Source organism: Dipteris shenzhenensis, chromosome 8, assembly GCF_047967505.1.
Source record: "Dipteris shenzhenensis isolate YYH24624 ecotype China chromosome 8, Dip_SZ_1.0, whole genome shotgun sequence".
NCBI lineage: Eukaryota > Viridiplantae > Streptophyta > Polypodiopsida > Gleicheniales > Dipteridaceae > Dipteris > Dipteris shenzhenensis.
The window spans coordinates 6,849,710-6,870,570 of NC_141603.1; the positions used below are offsets into that span (position 1 = coordinate 6,849,710).

At 41.8% G+C, this 20,861-nt stretch overlaps 1 protein-coding gene across 1 annotated transcript; it reads right to left on the reverse strand.

Moving 5' to 3' along the window:
* Nucleotides 1-13,524: 13,524 nt before the first annotated feature.
* LOC147899034 (putative chloride channel-like protein CLC-g) lies at nucleotides 13,525-18,900 on the reverse strand. The gene is made up of 7 exons (XM_087377953.1): nucleotides 17,695-18,900; nucleotides 17,385-17,585; nucleotides 16,585-16,762; nucleotides 16,200-16,462; nucleotides 15,771-16,043; nucleotides 14,464-15,613; nucleotides 13,525-14,386 (listed from the first exon to the last, which is right to left on the reverse strand). Exons 1-7 carry the CDS (start codon nucleotides 17,940-17,942, stop codon nucleotides 14,234-14,236), a joined length of 2,466 nt encoding a protein of 821 aa, XP_087234079.1. The 5' UTR covers nucleotides 17,943-18,900; the 3' UTR covers nucleotides 13,525-14,233.
* Between the last annotated feature and the right edge of the window lie 1,961 nt (nucleotides 18,901-20,861).

Sequence of the window (20,861 nt, forward strand, 5' to 3'; positions counted from 1 at the left end):
CTTGCTTTTGAGTGTTTTTCTTTATGGCGATTACAAATGCGAGTTCACGACCCAAGGTGTTCTGATGGCCTGAACAACTATGCCACAGGGTGTACTTTCAGAAAAGTGTCAGGGACTTGGTCACCATGAGCTCAAGATTGCCCCTCTGTTTCAGATAGTAATTCAGAATATCAGTACTCTTTGAAGCACGTAGCATGTCCTGCAATTCTGCATTCATCTTTGATAGGCCACAAAAAATGCTAGTTTCATTGCCTAGTGGCTGTGATGAGTCAGATGATAGGAGGGGGTTCCTCAGTTGAGGAATCCTCATCACATGATAGGAGGGGGTTCCTCAGTTGAGGAATCAAGTTGATACCAGGTCCTTGTCTTTGTGTGCAACTTTATATATATATATATATATATATATAGAGAGAGAGAGAGAGAGAGAGAGAGAGAGAGAGAGAGATTAACGACTGCAAGAGGCTTTGCGGGCCTATGAGAGTGCAAATCCAAGCAGTACCTCATACAAGCCACTAAGGGCTGAAGCAAAGGGTTCAGTAAGACCCTTTCTGAAAACTGAAAACTGAAAGCAAATCCAAGCAGTACCTTGTACATGTTATGCTCTAGCCGAGATAGCATGACCTCGGAAAGATCGGTGGGCATTTTCCCTTAGAGGACCGACTTCGGTAATATTTCATGTGCGTAAATTAAATGGTCAAGGGAAGTAACTGCCAAGGTCCTAGGTGAGGGTGTATTGGCATTGACTAGGTGGTTCCGAGTGCTAAGGCCTAGGTGCACCTAATGTGTAAGAATGCCAAGGGGCAAATGTTTTAATTGTGCCCCAAGAGAGGGGTAAATGGTGTACCAAGCTAAAGGTCTAAAATGATGACATGTGGCAGGAGGGAACCATCTAGGGATTTGTGGGCTTGTGGATAGGCATGAAGAAAATGAATTACGTATCTTGTGCGCATGTAATCCAGAAGAGAGGTTGGGAGGAATATCGGATGCCATCGCTTGTGATTGCCTGTGATTCGAAGGAGGACGAGAGAGTAGTATTGAGTGTTATTGAGTGTTTCATTTGGTATTAGAGCGCAGAATATTTGGGTAGCTTGAAAGAGCGGAAACTTGGCCCTTCAGAATTGCGCTACGCATTAGCAATATCGCAGCTATCGGGTGATGGCGCAGTTGTGGGGTCTCGAACATCATCACCGTTGTAGGAGAGCAGGAGCGGGTACAACTGCAGGCTTATAAGCTGTCGCAGGAGCATAAGGTTCCCGTAGGCAGGTGACGGAAGGCAAGAAACAGAAGGAAGACTTCAGCGCAGGAAGACTTCGTGGAGCTTCTAGGGGGCATTTTTTTTCCTTTCTGTACAAATTTTCAGTTTGCAGTTTATTATTCCTGTACAGCAAAGGGGAATTTGAAGAGTGATATACTTTTGGAGTTTTGGCGTACAAAAAAAATATTTTTTTAAAAAAAGAAAAAAAATTCTATTTTCCCTTTTGAAAGAATGGAGGCAGAGGGACAAGATTCCAGGGTAAATCTTGGTGAATCTAGAGCATGATCTACGCAACAAGTGTCCCACCACACAGTACCTACTCTGGTGGGTAGGATTTCTGTGCTGGAAGATGCCTTACAACAGATCATGAACCAGCAGCTTCAAGTGAACGTTGGTTAAAATGAACTTAGAGGGATGGTGCAAGCCTTGTTGGCTAGACCATCTAGAAATGGAAAGGGCAAAGCTCCAGTAGAGCCAGAGCCCAGTATACACTCGTCGGAACGTGCGAAGGTCAAGGTACCTAATATTGCCAATTATAGACCGAAAAAGTACGTTGGTCGGATGACCGAGCGCAGTTCTGATGTGGTCGAGGTTTGGTTACACAAGTGGGAAGAAGCCTTCGCCATTTGTGAAATCAGCTCTGATCTAAAGAAAATCCGCGAGACCACTCACCTGTTTATTGAGGCAACGGATAGGTGGTGGATAAAACAACAGAAAGATCAGGTTGCCCCTACCACCTGGGAAGGGTTTAAGGCTGAATTTAAGAAACACTTTCTTCCACCTGACGAAGAGTCCTAAGCTTGGGATGCTTACAGAAGCCTTCGCCAGAGGAATTTGTCGGTGGCAGAGTAACTCACAAGTTCAGGGAATGTGTTATGAAAATAACAGACCCTTTCCCTATGTCGGTTCAGTTGAAAGACTATATCTATGGACTGAACGACAAGATTAAAATGGAAGTTCGGGCTAAATATGTGACTACATTAGATGAATCTATTGCAGTAGCCCTGAACTATGAGGATGCCAGAGGCAGACCTAGTGGGTTTGTGCAGGCAGGGACTCAGCATGAGTACCCGAGAAAAGAGGGATTTCAGAGGAAATGGACTTCAAAGACAAGTGTCTCGCAGCCAAGTGGCCAAACCAAGCAGGTGAAGCCGGTTGAGGGACAAGCAAAGACAAGTACCACCATTGGGGTGAAAAGAAAAGTAACTCCAATGGCAGCCCGGGCTTGGTCAAAGTCCTCGTTGACCCCTGAGCAAAAAGAAAAAGCTAGAAAAGAAGGATTGTGCTTCGGCTGCTTTCAGCAACATCAGTGGAAAGATTGTCCACTAAACAAAGACCGTCGCACGGCCAAAAAATCTATATTTAGCCACCTCTGTCCATTTCCTCACATTCCTCCATCCACCTAGCTCTCTAATCTTTCCTCTATCCCCATCTAATCTACTCTCCCCATCTCCCATCTTGCCTCTATCTCCTTTGACTCTCCATTGAAATAGAAGGCTCACTATTTGAATCTCATATCCCTCCTTCCATTACCCTCCACTTTCTCTAGCCACCCATCCATCCTTCCTGTATCCCCAAACTATCCTCTATGCATGTGGTTTATCTATAAATATGTATGTATACCATGTGCATTTAAATTAAAAAATATAGGGAAATTTATGTAAATGTATTTAGAAAGGGGATCTTTTTATTTTGAAATTTGAAAAAAATGTGCATTTATTTATGAAAGGTATATTTTTACCCGTAAATGGCTTCTTAGTAGTGCACCCCACTGCTATGTCTATCGATATATCCCATCCTTTCTTTATCCCCTTTGCCATATATTTCTTGCATATTTTTATTAGCTTCCGCTCTCCATCCTTATAGCCTTTATTCAACCCTTCTACTCCCATTTGTCCATCCACCCATGTCTCCCATTGTGAGTTTGTAGCTCATGACACTACATCTTGATGCAGGTTATGATCATTTGCCACTTTTGATATACTGTCACAGAGCATTGAATAATATCACTATTAAGCACAGGTATCCGATGGCTCGGATCGATGATTTGCTAGATACATTACATGGAGCCGTAATTTTCAGTAAGATAGATCTTAAGTGTGGCTACCATCAGATCCGTATTAGAGCCGAGGATGTGCATAAAACCGCTTTTAGAAGCAGGTTTGGACATTATGAGTTTTTGGTAATGCCGTTTGGACTTAGCAATGCTCCAGCTACATTCGTCATGCTTATGAACGATTTACTACGTCCGTATATTGGAAAGTTTGTAGTACATTTTATTGACGATATTCTAGTATTCAGTAAAAGTATTACTGAGCATCACGAACACTTAAGAATAGTGTTCAGTACTTTGAGGAAAGCCAGTCTTTATGTAAATAAAAAGAAAACTATACTATGTATGGTAAGACTTGAATATTTAGGATTCATAATTACTCTTGAGGGGGTAGAAATGGATCCAAAGAAAGTGGCTGCGATATTGACTTGGCCAATCCCTCAGAGTTTGACCGCTTTGCGATCATTCTTGGGATTTGTCCAATTTTATCGAAGGCATATCAAAGGATATTCCGAAATAATATCGCCATTGACTGATCTGACCTCAGATAAAGTACCTTTTATATGGGGACAGAATCAACAAGAAAGTTTTAACACCATAAAACAAGCTGTGGTCATAGGACCGGTGTTAAAAATAGTTGATCCCCAGAAACGTTGTTCCTTAAAACCGATGCAAGTGGCATTGCGGTAGGAGCAGTTCTCTTCCAAGAGGGAAGGCCAGTAGCCTTTGAAAGCAAGAAGCTTTCTCTCTCTCAATGAAATTGGCCAACTCATGAATTAGACTTGTATGCTGTTGTCCATGCTTTGAAAACATGGAGACATTATTTGTATGGATCAGAGTTTTATATGGATGTTGATCATGATACTCTGAAACATTTTTGTAAACAACTTGACTTGAGAGGCCGCCAAGCTAGGTGGGCAGAACTCATGCAGGAGTTTAACTTGACGATTCGGTACCGAAGAGGAAAGGATGATAAAGTTGCTGATGCGTTGTCACGCATTATGCATAACATGAGTTTCACGGTGTTAGAGAGTGCTCTAATGGCCAAGATTAGAGAAACTCAAAAGGTGGACGAGTTCGTCCAAAGCCTATGGCCTAAGGCTCATATGTTAAAACCCGGGGAAAAGGATGACCTGGCATCCAGAAAAGGCCAAACTTATGCAAGATATGCCATAAGGGATGGTATGCTGAAAAGAAATGGCAAGGTAGTAGTACCTAATCAGAATGATCTCAGGCAGAGAGTCATTCGACAATGCCATGATAGCCCATGTGCGGGACATCCAGGAGTCGAGAAGACATATGAGCTCAAACGGACTGAATCCTGTAGAGGAATGTTTTCTATCATTGTAGGCAAACTCTAATAATGGCAACCACTTGTCCCATGTATGTTGCCTCAATGACACATATGCTCTAAGCATATCCTCTAAAATTTGGTTGATTATTTTCGTCTGACCATCCGTTTCTGGATGATCCCCACTACTCATTCCCAACTCAGTCCTTAGTGTCTCAAATACCGCAGTCCAAAAATGACGGGTAAATTTGACATCTCTGCCTGACACTATGGATTTGGGTAATCCATGTAGACGAAATATATGTCTAATAAACAAATCCGCTACTTGCGAGGCACTAACAGACTCTCTAGTTGGAATGAAGTGAGCCATCTTGGTAAGACGATCAACCACCACAAGGATAGAATCATATCCACCTTGTGTCGTAGGCAGCCCTACAATAAAGTCCATGGAAATGCTCTCCCACTTAGTGGTATCTCCAAGGGCTGTAAAAGTCCGGGTGGCTTCACCTGCTCTATCTTACTTACCTGATACGAAAAACGTGTCACATATTCATGAATATGCTTTTTCATCTTTGGCCAAAAGAAGTCTAGTTTCACGAGAACTATGGTTATAGGCCAGCGAATCCAACTATAGTTGGAATACCTCAGAAAGTGCCTAGTGCCGCGAACTTTGTGGTTCAGATGCGGGAGATGTTAGCACTTGCGAGAGCTAACATCTTCCAAGCTATGGATAGAGCCAAGGCGTATGCAGATGAAAATCGATCCGCTAGAGAATTTGAGGAAGGAGAAAAAGTTTTTCTCAGAATTCCTTCGCACTCTAAGTCTTTGACTGCAGGAGAGTGTGCTAAGTTATCACCTCGATATTGTGGGCCATGGTTAATTCTAAAAAGAATAGGCAAGGTAGCCTATAAATTAGAATTGCCATAGGGTTGTTAAGTGCACCCAGTGTTTCATGTTTCTCGTTTAAAGAAATTTTTGCATACAGGTGACTCACTAATCGAAGGTGTTGTTTTGTTTCAGGAGAGAGAGGATAATGCAAGACACAAACCAACAGGAATCATGGACCGAGGAACAATGCAAGTGCGCAATCAGAAGATACCCATGGTGTTGGTTGCATGGCATGGTCTACCTCTATCAGAAGCTACTTGGGAATCCGTATACCAGTTACGGAGAGTGTTCCAAGATTTCATCATTGAGGACGCTAATGCTTGAAGAGGGAAGGAATGTTATGCTCTAGCTGAGATAGCATGACCTCGGAAAGATCGGTGGGCATTTTCCCTTAGACACCGACTTCGGTAATATTTCATGTGCGTAAATTAAATGGTCAAGGGAAGTAACTGCCAAGGTCCTAGGTGAGGGTGTATTGGCATCGACTAGGTGGTTCTGAGTGCTCAGGCCTAGGTGCACCTAATGTGTAAGAATGCCAAGGGGCAAATGTTTTAATTGTGCCCCAAGAGAGGGGTAAATGGTGTGCCAAGCTAAAGGTCTAAAATGATGACATGTGGCAGGAGGGAACCATCTAGGGATTTGTGGGCTTGTGGATAGGCATGAAGAAAATGAATTACGTGTCTTGTGTGCATGTAATCTAGAAGAGAGGCTGGGAGGAATTTGGCCAAATCACAAAGTGTGAGATCCATCATAGCCTACCTATGTGCAGGTCGATTTGATGGATGAGTGTTGTTGTGAGACGTGATTCCACATTGTTTTGACCAACAGTGTAATGATATTTCACAAGTTGATAACTCTTATTGAGTTGAGGGTGCCACAGTCATAGACAACTCTCGACGAGGAGAGGGTGGTGTGTCCACTTTATTGCTTCGCTTGGATGCAACTACTAGCATTGTGAAGGCTAAGCCACTTGATGGCTCAATCTGCTTCCATCTTGATATGTGCATTAGCTCATATGTCCCATGGGCTTCTTCTTAGTTGAGATCCGACAATGGCCAGATACTTAGTGTTGACAGCCCCGACAATGAAGACCATGCCAGAGTAGGTTTGATGAACTTGAGTGATCTTTAACTGTATTCTTATCCATGCATCCTTGTTGATTGAGCCTATATTATAGGTAGTTGTCATTTGTAAACGAGCAACAAAGCACTCTAAGCTCAATCAAGAGTACATTGACCATGGAATTGTTATGTATGTGCTGAAAAATGTCTTGCACATGCATGTCGAAACCTATTGGGTATTTTTTTACTTTACTATTCTTGGAGATGTGCCAGCAAGGACCATGCGTGACAATTTGCAAAGCACATTTGTACAACAAATTTGAGTTTTGGGCTATGGCCGGAAGGTGCACTTTTCAATCTCTTGTATCACATTTTCCCTAGTGAGTTGAATTACTAACGCTCGACATTCTTCCACTCGTGGGTAGGTTGCAGGAGTGCTATACTTTACATGACTAAATTTGTAGCTGGTGAAGTACCAATGCAACACTTGTGGTAGCGTAAGGATGAGCTGCAGATATTTAGCTAGGCCATTTTGCTATAGTTGTGATAGTGTTCAGAACATAATTCAAGTTCCTTCGCTCAAAGCATGTATCGTGCTAGGAGTGATTTCGAAGGGCTTGTGAATACAAGTGCAAGTTCATGGAGCTCATGTTGAAAATTTACAGTAGCTCAATTGTCCCTTCACCCATTTGCACTTCGAGAATTTGGTAGCTAGCCGGCCCATGTTGCTTACACAAAGCCTATTGGGCACTTTACCATCAATAGCTCAGGCTTTGTGATTGCGTTTGAGGAAGGTGCATAGTGAGCCTATTCATATGGCACATCATGATGTTTACATTTCAGTTCAAATGAATGAGAGTGGTTTTTTGAGTTTAATTTTTAAGTTCATATGACACATCATGATGTTTACATTTCAGTTCAAATGAATGAGAGTGGTTTTTTGAGTTTAATTTGTCTCACTCTTTAGTATATTACTTCTTTCATGTGGTTTCTTTTCTCGTTGAGGAGTCCATTGTGTGTAATTTGATTCAATAAAAATAAGTGCATTAGTCGCATGTCTTAAGGGCTATTTCTCTTGCTAGTTGCTATTTAACTAGTGGTCCTCTTGACTTTATCCAATAATCATCATACCCCAACATCTCCAACATACATTGTGGGTGTTGACATTGCATTACCATAACCTTAACCACCTCATGTCAACACACAAATTGAGGCAACTGATTAACACATAGTTAAACCACATTTGGACCAACTATGAACAAACTTCGCCTACCATTGCATTTCCTATAGCACGTCTCGTATTATTAAAAAGCCTATCGTAGGTTCCTTCTCTTACGCAAAAGTATTTGCGTTGCGCCTACGTTCACGATAAGGAGATCTCTGTCTCTTGTTCGTTCTCGTGTCCCTCTTGGTATTCTCTTACGCAAAGGTGTTTGCGTGGGGTTGGCGTTTACTAGATGGAAAACCATCTCCTTAACTTCCCGCGACGAACGCGTCACCCAATAAGGGCCAAGTCTGTCTACAGGTACGTAGGACCACAAACAAGAAGATCTGTACAGAAACGAAGCGAAAACGCTGCTCAAATGCTCAGCGGACTGGCTGTCTGTTCGACGGAAACAGTAACCTCAACCTTTCGAGCTCTTTTGATGTCATCCATGACGTATTCTCATGATCTAAAGCAATCACCCTTCGCCACGTTGCCTCACGGATTGCCCGGGAACCCTTCCCATCGACTATCTGCTATGCCTTTAAACGTTGGAATAACAAGTCCGTTCGTGACTTCAATTCTAAAAGCTTTCAGGAGTTTGCAGATTTTTGTTCTTGCCTGTAATATGTTTCCGAAACTGACCTGTGGCTCCCCAAGTTTCCATTATCAGGCTGCAGCATCATCATGCAATCTTGTCGATGTACCATGTTGCCCAGCCTACCCAACGAATGGCTTGCGTAGGTGGAAGATAACGACTTCCCAAAGGACAAGGACCAAAGTTTCTTTTCGGTTTTTCCCACAGGTAGCACATATAGTTTATTGTACGCCGCATGTTTGAATAGTTGCCAACTTGTGTAGATTGTACACTAGCCATCCTCATTAACGAGCCCATCATTCTTAATGCCACATGTATCTAACTTTGGGTTACATTAAAAAGTCAAATTCCTAGTACAAAACGCTAACACTAGTTTGGTAGAAGTTGATAAGGTTTTTTTGGGTTTGAATTTGGTGTTTTAATTACATGATATTAAGTTCCCTAAAAACTCATGCGACTCTATATCCTACTAAATATATATACAAAGTACAATTGAGTTACGAAATGTCAAAGAATTTGCAAAAGATCAAAATTTGCCTCTTTGTCAACATCCAATAACATTACATTTGAGGCCATAAATCATAATAAATATGATTATCTAGCTCCTAAGTAATCTAAACATATGTGTTATAACTATCCTTAGACTCCAGGACTTACAACCTCTTAAAAAACTCATTCTAATTAAGAAGCATAGCCATTTTATGTAGAACTCAAATTAATAGGTACGAGTTCCAATACTTAATAATTCCAAGTTATGCTTTTAGAGTGCCTATAGTCATGAAGGAGTGATATCATTAAAAAAAGGTCATATGTAGAATACTTATATATGGTATAATTCAAAATTGTAAAAGCTAGATTTAACACATAACTTGTTTTGATAGTTGAGATTACGAGCAGTTAATCTCCTTTAATTGTACCCTTTATTGTGATGTGGTGACTTTTACCTATGATAGAATCTTAGCATTGCTAAGATATGACACTTGGTAGCTATTATGTGTAGGCTAACCACTCTTGCTAATTCTAAATCAATCTTGCCAGAATTATTTTTTTACCAACTTTTGTCACTCTTAGGGGTTTGATATACGTATAAATACTTTGTAAAAAATGCAAGCTCATTGAAATCATTTTTATTTTCCAGCTTGCTAGACAAAGTTTCAAATTTGAATACTCCCTTGGTAAAAAGCTATGTCACCATACATTTGTAAGCATTTTGTTCTCCTTTAAAAAAAAAAAAAGTATTATGAGCCTACCTCAAGCTCAAGAGAGGGAGTTGTTGAAAGACAGATCTACTTGAAGTTGTGATCTTTTTGCCAAAGCATTGAGAGGACACTTTTACGTCCTGTTATGCTACCAAACTAGTGTTAAGAGAACAAAACTAATAGCATGTTGAGGCTATAGAGAGTAATGTAGATGAGGCTACATCTTGAAACTTGCCTCCTGTAGAGAAAGAGGAAAGCCAAAAACCATTGTACACTTGACTAATAATTAGCTCCAGCTCCCTAACACAAAGATCTTGACTTCTAAAAATCAACCTATTACAATCGACCAAGATGAAGAGCAAAGTCTAATTGACTGACCTGCACGCTGCTAAGCTAAATCGAGAGTAAATTCTAATCCCAAATGACTTGCCAAGCTAAGACTAAAGGTCGACTAAAGAGGATGGAAATGCCTAGATATCCCCTAGAAAGCAATGGCAAAATTGACCTAAAATAGCAAACTAATGAAAGCTCCAATCAACCTAATTGCCTTTTAAACCTTTTTGGCTAAATAGCTTGAGCAATGGGGTAGGACAAAAAACATGACGCATAGTCTCCCATCTTCCCTTACAAAAACCACGGAGGGGACTAATCCTCAAGAACCTTAACATCCTTGAATAGGAAGGATACAAAATAACACCTTTGAGAGAAAGTACTTTAGTTTTGGTAGGGTTCTTCTAGATTCTGGCTACACTTACACTCCAATAGTATTCCACATAACAACCTTCCACCCTCACTAAAGCTTTGAAAGGTGAGGTGGGAGAAGGTTGTATCGGTAAAGGACGTGGAAAATTTGGGTTGATTTGAAATTGTACATTCTTGCACTAGATCTTGAACACCAACTGCCAAATGAAAACCTCCATAAGAAAGGCTATTGGAAGGCCAATCCAACCTTGGTAAATCGTATTTAAAAGAGCTCTATCAGAGAGATTGAACTATTATTAGATCTAGAGATGCATCCATTAGTCAACCCTAGATACTATGTAGGGATCTAGTTGTCCTCATCACCCAAGCCAAAGGCATATCATTATGATTCCACCTAATGGCAGTCATACACTGCATCATTTCCTTGTCCATTATCTCTTTTCTCAGGCACCACTGTATTGGACTAACTCTCAGTTATCCTCTCTCAAACATACTCCCCCATTTTAGACTAAATTGGTCAAATAATCCCTTCCAATAATTCAACAAACTACTTTCTAAGTCAGAGCCTTTTATCTTAAAAGAGAAAGAAGAGAGGAGCTTGTGTCTCCAAGTAATCCCTCTCTACCATACAATTCTTATCCCTTTAGCCTCGCTTGTAAACCGCATGAAACAATTCACCCATGGTTCATTACAATGAAGCTCTTGAGAAATCAATAGCAAATCAAGAGCTAAGAACTTCATTTTTAGTTTAGGAACCCAGAAGTGTTGTGATAGAGCACTAGGGAATGACATGGAACTTTAGGTCTTATCTCCTTTGTCCCAAAAAAGTGTCATAATTGTAGACAAACCACCAAAGAGTGGAGATTAAATTGGGTAAGCCATGGGAACATTTTGAACAACACTACTAGCATTTCATCCAAGGAGCCTACATCTTTAGGGTTTTATATTTATTCCTTACCATCATCAACGTTTCAAATCTCTATTTTATAGAGATCGGAACCCCTAATGGATGACCCAAATGATACCAAATTGCCCCCAATCTTTGCCAATGGAAACGATAATTATCAAGCCAATCTAGCCTCCCTCATCCCACCAAGAGGGCAAATCCCTTATCAAAGGTGCACAAAGAACTTAAAGCCAGATCAAAACTATGAACCAACAAAAGTAATTCATCCACCATGGCCTTGTTAGGTTTCAAGGAAGAGAGAAGCTCATCAACAAAATGTTGCAGCCCTAACTTTTTGCTAGAGGGGAGAGATAAAACTTGTGATTAACCCTTCCTCCTCCTCTAGGGAATTAAATTACTAATCAAAACCTAAGTGACCAAGGGACAACCTTGTCTCATCGATCTTGTTAGATCAAACTCCCCCACCACACGCCCTTTGAAGTTACCACTGCCCCAATAATTCCAAAGTTCATCATCATAGCCATTGTATTTTAAGCATTTTTTAAGCCCCCACCACCCTTGCATTTAAAGTCACCACTTCCCTTCCATTTCTAAAAAGAGTCTTCACCTTTCGATAAAATTTTATGCCAAATCCCACTCTTTGCAAAACCTTAGAGAAAATCCCATCTAACCTTATCATAGCCTTTCAAGATATAGAAATGCATCGTGTTTCTTCTTTTGAAGCGCATAGTCAAGAGCCATGTTTACATTAAAAATATTTTCAAAGATGTTCCAAAATCTATGCTACTCCTAGCCACCAGGAGCTCCTTAATCTAGAGAGCCAATGCTTGAGCAACTATTATGTAAGAAACACTGAGAACAAAATTCAGCCTCCAATTTGAAACAACCAGCGTATTATCCCTCCTAGAAACTAGAGGGTTCACAAAGTAATAATTCAAGTGTTCACTGCCTTGAAAAAATAAACCTTGTAAAGGAGCAGATTACACCATGCTAAAGAATGTTCCCTTGATGAAGCCCTAAAGTGCGCTATTAACACTCTTTAAAACTAGAGTAGTAAGGTTTGTGCTCATTGCCTTGGAAAAAGAACCTTCTAATGGAAACACCCTATTTTTCATTCTTTATGATGGAAGCTCGTGGTTATACCCCTCTTAGCTTGAAATAGAACTAGCTTTAGAACCTACAATAGCTTTTGAATGAGTGTCTCCAAGATGCACATTTGGAGCACCTTTGATTGGATTAGACGTCTTGAGTCAATCTCTCCTACAACATATGTCTTGCGAAGCATCGGTCCACATCATCATCCCATATCTTCACATTTGCCGGATTCAACACTATCCATATTTTCGATGCTTTTGTGAAATGCATCACTTGCAAAGAGTATATTCTTCAAGCATGCTCTGAATATATTGATTGCTTTGCAACTTTGTTTACTAGTCATCTGGCCATTGCACATGACCGCAACTTCTAGCCTATGAATAATTGTCAATATGATACTTCCAAATGTAAAGTAGTTTCCATGGAACATTGAGTATTTAACGCTGAATTTGATGAGCAATGTGCTTTGGTCATATTGATAGTTTGATTACACTATTCCTTTACTCAAAATCCTTTGTGCAATTGACTATATAGACAATATTTTTGATCCGATTTGGTTTAAATGGACCGAAATTGGAGTCTTAGAAAAAAACGCCCCTCTACAATATTCTTGCTTTCTTACTTAAATGATACTCTTGGTGCAAGGAGGATCTACTTTGGAATCCTCAAGGGCTTGCTAAAAATTAGATTTCCTTAGACTTGATAGCAAAGAGAGTCCTCTTTTGCTGTTGTCCAAAGTTTAGTGATGGCGATTGGGGAGCATCATCTAGTAACATTTCATTGTTTGGCACTTTTTGGCATCTCTCGCTTGGAGTGTTCTATCTATATTTAATGGAAGATTATTTTATAACTAATCATAATTTTTTTTGGGCTACGGAAGATTGATGTTCCTAATGATTTTAGAGACAAAACCAACATTGTGGCACTGGTATCGTGTGCTATCGTGATAGAAGAATCTCAAGTTGTATACTTTCAACTTGGTCTTTAGTTGAGTTTGGGCATGCATACATGCGTTTTGCTTGAAGTTTTCATGTCGAGAGGCAGGGAGTTTGGAGGATTAGTTGAGTTTGGGGGATCAGTCCTCCCTCCCTCCCCCCTACCAATGGGAGAAGACGCTTTGGAAAGGGGGTGGGAAAGAGAGAGAGAGAGAGAGAGAGAGAGAGAGAGAGAGAGAGGCTGGTGCCAGACCCTCGGCCGATAAAAGTTTTTCAAGCCAGCTAATACAAAGGAAATAATGTGGAACTTGGATCAATCCATGGGTACTGAAAAAAGACGAAACAATTCTCTCTATTAGCCTGCAACATAGCAGAAACGAGTATTTGAGCTTGAGTACTGAATTACAACATGATGGAGAGTTGTAAATCAGACCTTCCCCATCCTCGTACACTGTCGTTCTAAAAAATTCTTCGCAAGCCATTGTAAGAAACCTACCGAAACACTCAGGTACATGGGCACAAACTCTTTCTTCTATATTTCTGTATGCAGATCCTGTCCCGGTCCTTATTGTATGCGTACCAGGTCAGGAGCTTAGGAACACCTTGATAAAATCATGACCACCACCACCGATGACAGCATTGACCATGGATGGGCATGCTCTAAAAAATGATTCTGTATGCAAATCCTGTCCCGGTCCTCATTCTATGCGTACCAGGTCAGGAGATTAGGAACACCTTGATAAAAGCATGACCACCACCACCTATGACAGCACTGACCCCATTGGATGGGCATGCTCTAAAAAATGATGAGGAATGGCCAATCATGCCTCCATGAAATGCCAAAAATGATCTGAAGAACTTTCATCTGTAGAGGGTCCGGCAGTGTTACGCCAGAAAGTAGCGTGCAAAATACTTCTTTGTGCTACTCTTTAGAAAGCGGATTTTTCTTAGTGTAACAAATGGAACAAGGGCAAGGGTGACAACTTAACTGTAGATAGAAAAAATGGGAGAAGAAAAACTTTAAACCCTTGCATCTGAACCTGCCTCAAGAGCAACACCACCATTGTGCCACTCCTGTGATTAGTGATGGTCGTACACGTAGTCGTTTCCATTTGCTGGCTTTCAGATGAGGATAAAGCGTAAGGACATGCTCAGGCATGAAATCATGCCTCGTCAATATGCCTAGAATTGGGGATGGCTGCATGAACAATGGGATGTGTCAAAAATACATCGCAAGGGAAGAGCATAATGGAGAAAATCCAAAAGAAAACTTACCCCTGGTGTTTTAGGCACAACGCAGAGATGCCTCAAGCCCAGTTGACGGAACAATGAGAAAGTCTTTGCCAATGACATATTTTCAACAACAATATACGGTGATGTGTTTGTGTATGGATGAAGATCCAGGTACATATCTTGCTCTTGAGCAGTCAGGTGGATTTCCTCAATTTTGATGCCTTTCCCTGAACCTGGCTTTGCAAAATCTACTGAACAAAAATGACTGCTGTGGTTGCATGGTTCTGGTGTCTCCAAAGAGAAAAACTCTCTCCGTTTGAGCAGCACCAATAAATGTGATCGCAGGATAAGCCCATGTAAGACAGGAGGTTCGGATGATGATGAACGATCAAGAACAGGGAAACCGTTATGATCAGTCCGTGTCAGAACTTCCACTACATTCCCCACTCTTTCTACTGCTGCAAGAGTAACTGGAGGAGATGAACACACATCAAGGGCAGTCAAATGCTTCATGTAAGGTTCTGGTTTCTCTTCAAGAAAAGGTAGAGCCTTAATCCGAACAATCTGATCATACACGCTGTGGTTAAAGAGATCTCCAATTGTCTTTGAAATGAGGAGTACAAGCATGGTCAAAGGTAGCATTAGAAGATTATTTGTGAGCTCCAGAAGGATGACACAGAGTGAAACTGTCATTCTCATTGATCCTCCTAGGAAGGAAGCAGCACCTAGGTATGCATAGAAGCCCTCATCTAGATTTTCAAAGCTGTCAAAAGACCTCATAAGCTTGCCCGTGAGACGACCATATGCTGCTCCTACAATGATTACTGGTATGAAGAGTCCAGAGGGAACTGCTATACCATAAGTCAGCAGTGCTAGCAGAAAGCTAATGGCTAAGAATAACAGCAGGGAGTCGTATCGAAACTCATTTGAAGTATTTACACTGAATAAATTTCGTATAACATCATCATTGGTGTTTAGGAGCAGACTGGCAAGGTCATTGTAATGGCCCGAGGGGCATACAAACTGCTTGAAATTCCCTGAGAGACGACTTGTAGGACACTGGTCAATCCCAACAGCCATGAGGCTGGATGGGCAAGGTGTACATGTGGCCAGCCAAGGAAGTCCAAACATGAACAAAGAAGTCACAGCAGAGACAAGAAGGGCTTGAATGAGCTTTGCCATTAATCCATGCCTGCAAAACATCACATTGAAGAGCCTGGTTAGTCTCAGCAGCTAACAAACTATTGTGAATATTACCTTTTGTGGGCAAAGCAGGAAATTGAGGCAGCACTTTGATCGCAAGGCTACAGATTTTGAGTGAAGAAGAAAGTACATGCCCAGTCACGTACTTGCTATGCCATCCAGAATAGGCCTTTACGATTTTCCCATTGAGGTAAGTGAAGGAGCTACCCAAAAAACCCCCAATCAAGCCTAGTATCACGACTGGGATCAATTCCATCAGTCCCACCTCAGCTGATAACGTTCCCATGTCAAACATGATTAGGCCGCCAGTTCCAAACGTTCCACAGTTGCCACTCTGACAATAGTTAATTACTACTCGAAGGACAACAGCAACGCAAGCAGTAGTGAAAAATGCCCTCCATAAAAGTGCACTGCGCCACCTGCAAAAAACCATGTAAACATAGGTGAACTATGTTCCCGAGTTGCTGTCAAGCTTCAAACAATATATCACCTTAATATCCACAGACTTTTATCTTATCACCCTAACATCCACAGACTATTATCTTATCATGCAAAGTAAAAACATAAGCAATTACCAAGATGCGGCTTCTTCTAGTGCAAATAGGACACCCCCAACAGGTGCACGGAAAGCTGCAGCAACTCCAGCAGCAGCCCCACAAGTGACAAGATCTCGGCGATCTCGATCATTCTTGAAATATCGGAGCCATCGCCAGGTCAGATGATACTGCTTAGAGCCACCCTGGCTCAACAGAGATGCGATACAGGATCCTATGTGAACCAGAGGTCCTTCCTTACCCACATACAGACTGCCTCCAACGGCACCTATGCTTCCAAAGATCTGTGCTGCCAAAACTACCTCTCAGATCAAGCGTGTAGCATGACTAAAGTTTTCATGGTTCGTAAGATTACCACATGGACTGATTGTTTCAAACAAAAAGCCAAAAGAGAAATAAACGATACCTTCACTGCTAGCGTCTTTGGTGCAAGAATATTAGGAGCATCAATACCGTTGAGATAAGCTTTCACTTCTGGTATTCCAGAGCCTGCTGCTGCAGGTGCAATATATGCACAAAGAGCAGCAGAAAGTACTACAAGTAACATATTGCTCCCACCAAAGATTGAAAATGCAACCATATACCTGCAAATACCGTTTTCATATTATCAAGCACGACCTCCAATGTGATAACCCCAAACCTGCCAGTGCATACACCATTTCTGATCTGGATTTCTAATTGGCTGAATAATGATTTATCACAACGATCACGTTGGACACGAGATGGGCATTACCCAAATATTACAAGCTCTGGACAGTGGCCTCAGAAAGGTGTGAAACAAAATTATTTGCAGCCTCCTAGAACAATCAACTGGGGAAGTAAAGCGATGTTCAATGGATCCTTGAGACCTGAAATAGTGAAGCCCCTGACCCAACAAAATCACCTTGACAAAGCACAAAATCTCGGCTGGGTCTTCATTGAACAATTACAGTGTGTACTTCGAGACATTAAAGCGACGAAAACCTCGGATTAGCAGCGCTCTTTCTCTCCCCTCCCCAACCTCTTTAAAAGAAATGATCTTGCGGAACGCCACAGTATCTTGTGTCCCATCAAGTAGCTGAATTTCTCATTCCGTTTTCTTGAAAATTAATCCACAATCACTTTGATCGTATAATGCAATGAACCCACTTTGCGAGCACAACCATTATTAGCATCCAATACACGTACATTGAAAAAGAGTATTACACATTAGCAAGAATTGCCCACCTCTTGTCGTTCAAGTAGGTGGCTGTTTGTAAAAGTTTGGCTCCGTTTATATTTTCGACAGCCATATTGATTGCGACGGCCACAATTCCTGTAGTTAAGCCCACCAAGCACGCCATTGTCCACTTGCAGATAATGTATTGCAAGATCTCTACTCGCGTTCTGGATCTCCAATCCTGCTTGAAGATATCGTTCTCCACAATACTGATAAAACCATGGAACGAATAAGTGTCAAAAGAGCTCGACCATTCACCAATCCTCTCCGATAAAATGAACACAATTGCACGTACATCAGATGAAAGCATGATCTTACTCGTAGTCAAGACTTTCGATATGCGAACACTTCACACCAATGATGGCCATCTGAGAGGTCCCATTAGGCACTGCACTACACGCTCTCTTTAAAGTATTGTTTGCTAACAAGGGCTCTATACAGCCATTTTCCATGTCAATCAACGCTGAGTCTCCCTTCACCATAGAATCTGCGAGGCTATGTTCGTCGTAGAGGGTCAAATCGTTCGATTCGTTTAGTTGTTCCATCTGCTCCATATCTTCCATCATAGCTTGACAAACTTCACTTGCGCTGATGCCGACTCAAACACAGTTGCATTCTCTTACATAAATTTGCAAAAAGTACAAATACCAATCTTATATACCAAGCGGCCAGCACAAGGATGAGAAAGGACTAGTCAATAGCGAAGAAGCAATGGCTGAGAAAATAAGAAGAAAGCGGAATTGTAGGCGCCCACTCCAAACGATGGTCCTGATGAGGCAACGGACTCCGGCCTTTTCGCAGCTGGCGGGCGTGCGAAGTGTGAGCAGAGCAGCGAAAAGGACGGCATTTTCACAGGATGCGCAGCAACATGTTGCTTGAGTGAGTTGTTTGGTTGCAAGATAGCAAAAATCATGACACCGCTAACGAGAGCTACCAGCCTGCCTTCGAGAAAGTCACGGTGGGAAAACTCCAATTCTTTATAATAAGATCAAATCAAGACGCCGCAATTTCAAGGGCAACCGCAGGGAAGGCAAAGTCAGTGATTACGGATGAATTGTCCCACCGTATTGAATGAAGCTTGCTTCTCGAGCCTTTTAAGCAACTGATGCAGAGAGAGAGAGAGAGAGAGAGAGAGAGGACTTTGAAGCTCTCAAAGGTGCTCTGTGAGCACGCATGATTCAGAGGCAGAACATACAGCAGGAAGCAATACACTATTGATCCGAGCATGCCTCTGAGCTGCACCAATATTCCCAGTCATCCGAGCTTCTGAGCTGTAACTAAAATTCTATAGATGCGGGCTTACTGGTGAGCTATTCTTTCTCATGATGAGAGAGGCAGAGAGACGCAGAGAACGCGGGGAGGAAGAGCGCAAGCGAAGTCATCTGAGCTTGGGAGCTTGCTTTATGGGCAAAATCGAGGCATTGTGTTGATGTATAACGGAGCGCCGAATGGAAGAGAGAGAGAGAAAGAATTGATAATCTAAGAGAGGGACTCGGGAGAGAGAATAATTGATAATCTACTAATGCAAGCATCCATCATGCAGCGTGGTAATGGCTTTTAGAGAGCATCCATCATGCAGCGTGGTGCATGCAAAGAAAAAGGAGAGGAGTGTGGCGAGATGGGTGGCGAAGAGAGTGCTGCCTCTCTCCCTCCCTCCCTGCTTCCCTCTCATCAGTGCCAGTGCCAGTGCCAGTGGCCTCTCCTCCCCAAACGCCATGGAAGTATGCACTGTGCAGAGCTGAATAAGCTACTCCACTCTTAAGAATATACACAGCAAATGCAGAGGGTCCCCCCTGCGTCCGTCCATGTGCATTTGCTTTCGTTGAGCAATCCATAGAATATTGTGGATGCTCTCGTTCCTGCACTCCAAGCCTAGCGTATCTCATCAACATCCGCAGCCTTTATCACACCATCGTGGTGGGCCTCCCTTCCTCTCCTAGTCAACTTCATCACGTCTTCCCCAGTCAACTTCATCACCTCTTCCCCACTCTTCTCCCACAAATCATACACCATCTTGTGCTTCCCTACTCACCTCCCCACTCAATGCCCACCTCAGCCCCTAGCACTTAGGATCTAGCAACGAGCTCGTGAATTCATCAATGGGGATCAAGGCATACGCATTGTCCTCACATGTCCACTCAAACTCAAACTAGAAGACTCCACTAACTCAAATCTACTTGGCATGCTTCTACCACATCTAGAGGAGAAACAAAGGGAGGAATGTCTTCTCACATCCTCTATGACTCGATCTCCCCTCCCAGCACTCTAAGGGTTGGCATTGCAATGCTAGACTTATGGCTCCTAGGGAGTGATTCCAAAGGTAGAGAGGTGCAAGAACTCGGTTAGTGGCATTGGGCTATTGCTATAAAAGCCCTCTCAGATTGCCAATTGAGTCTTATTTTTAGCAGTTGCTCTTCATGTGCACACCCACAAAAAATTTTGCTATGGTAGTAGCATCATTCTTTGAAGTAGCTACATCATCTAACCACTTCATAAGCTAGTCCATGGCAACCAATATATATAGTCACCCACATGTCTACCTTAGCTTTTATGATTTCCAAAAGGGAGATGTATTTTTTGAATTGGATGAGCAGAGCCTCTCTTAGCAAAATAAAATATTTGCCTTAGTCAAAGCTGATTTTGGGAAGTCCTAACCCTTGTTATATATGACCTATTGGTTCCTCTACGCTATAGAACATGATGTAAGCATGATCATGCTATCTAAGTAAAAGGAGATGGCTAGGGTGTTTGCAATCAATTATTCATAATTACCATGTTGAATCTCATCGGTACTCAACTGTAGCCCCTCCTTTTAGGAAAGGACAAAAGTTAGTGGCCAAATAAGTGCATCCATGGTGCCTACTTTGTGACATTGGTTCCCAACCAAAGCTTTGCCACTAGTAACACTTATGGTGCTTGTAATCAATATTTCATGATAACCAAGCTGAATCTCATCAGTACTCAACTAAAGCCCCTCCTTTTAGGAAAGGACTGAAGTTAATGTGCACATAAGTGCATCCATTGTGCCCACTATTGTGACATTAACGAAAGCTTTGCCATGGGCAATGGCTCAAGTTGGTGACCATTGAATAAAACACATGTGACCATGGATCTAAGATATGCAAAGTAGCTTCACTTCTATAGGTATAAGCACATGCATAGAAATAACATGGGAATAGTAGTACATGTTTCCATCCTATTTTTAGGGGCAAAAGTCCCTTGCAATTTTAGAACCCCCTAAGACATGCTCATGAAAGACAAGAGCTAGACCAAGATATGCATTTTTCTTCCTATAGGTCTTGGTTAAGGAAGGGATAAAAAGTGGTTGTTTCCATTCTAGATGACTTAGTTTGGGAATAACATTAAAATGGCCTCTATGTGCTAGGGCCCTGAGATAATGCCCACCTTATGAACCAAAAAATAATCTCAATAAGAGGCCTATTTCTAGACCATGGGATAGCAGCACTATCTCTAACTAAGTAGAT

Coding starts and splice junctions, on each gene's coding strand:
- LOC147899034 (XM_087377953.1), bottom strand. CDS start 17,942: ATGATGGAAGATATGGAGCAGATGGAACAACTAAACGAATCGAACGAT. Junction 16,763..17,384: donor ACCTACTTGAACGACAAGAG/GTGGGCAATTCT, acceptor CGGTATTTGCAG/GTATATGGTTGCATTTTCAA. Junction 15,614..15,770: donor TATTCTGGATGGCATAGCAA/GTACGTGACTGG, acceptor GATGTTTTGCAG/GCATGGATTAATGGCAAAGC.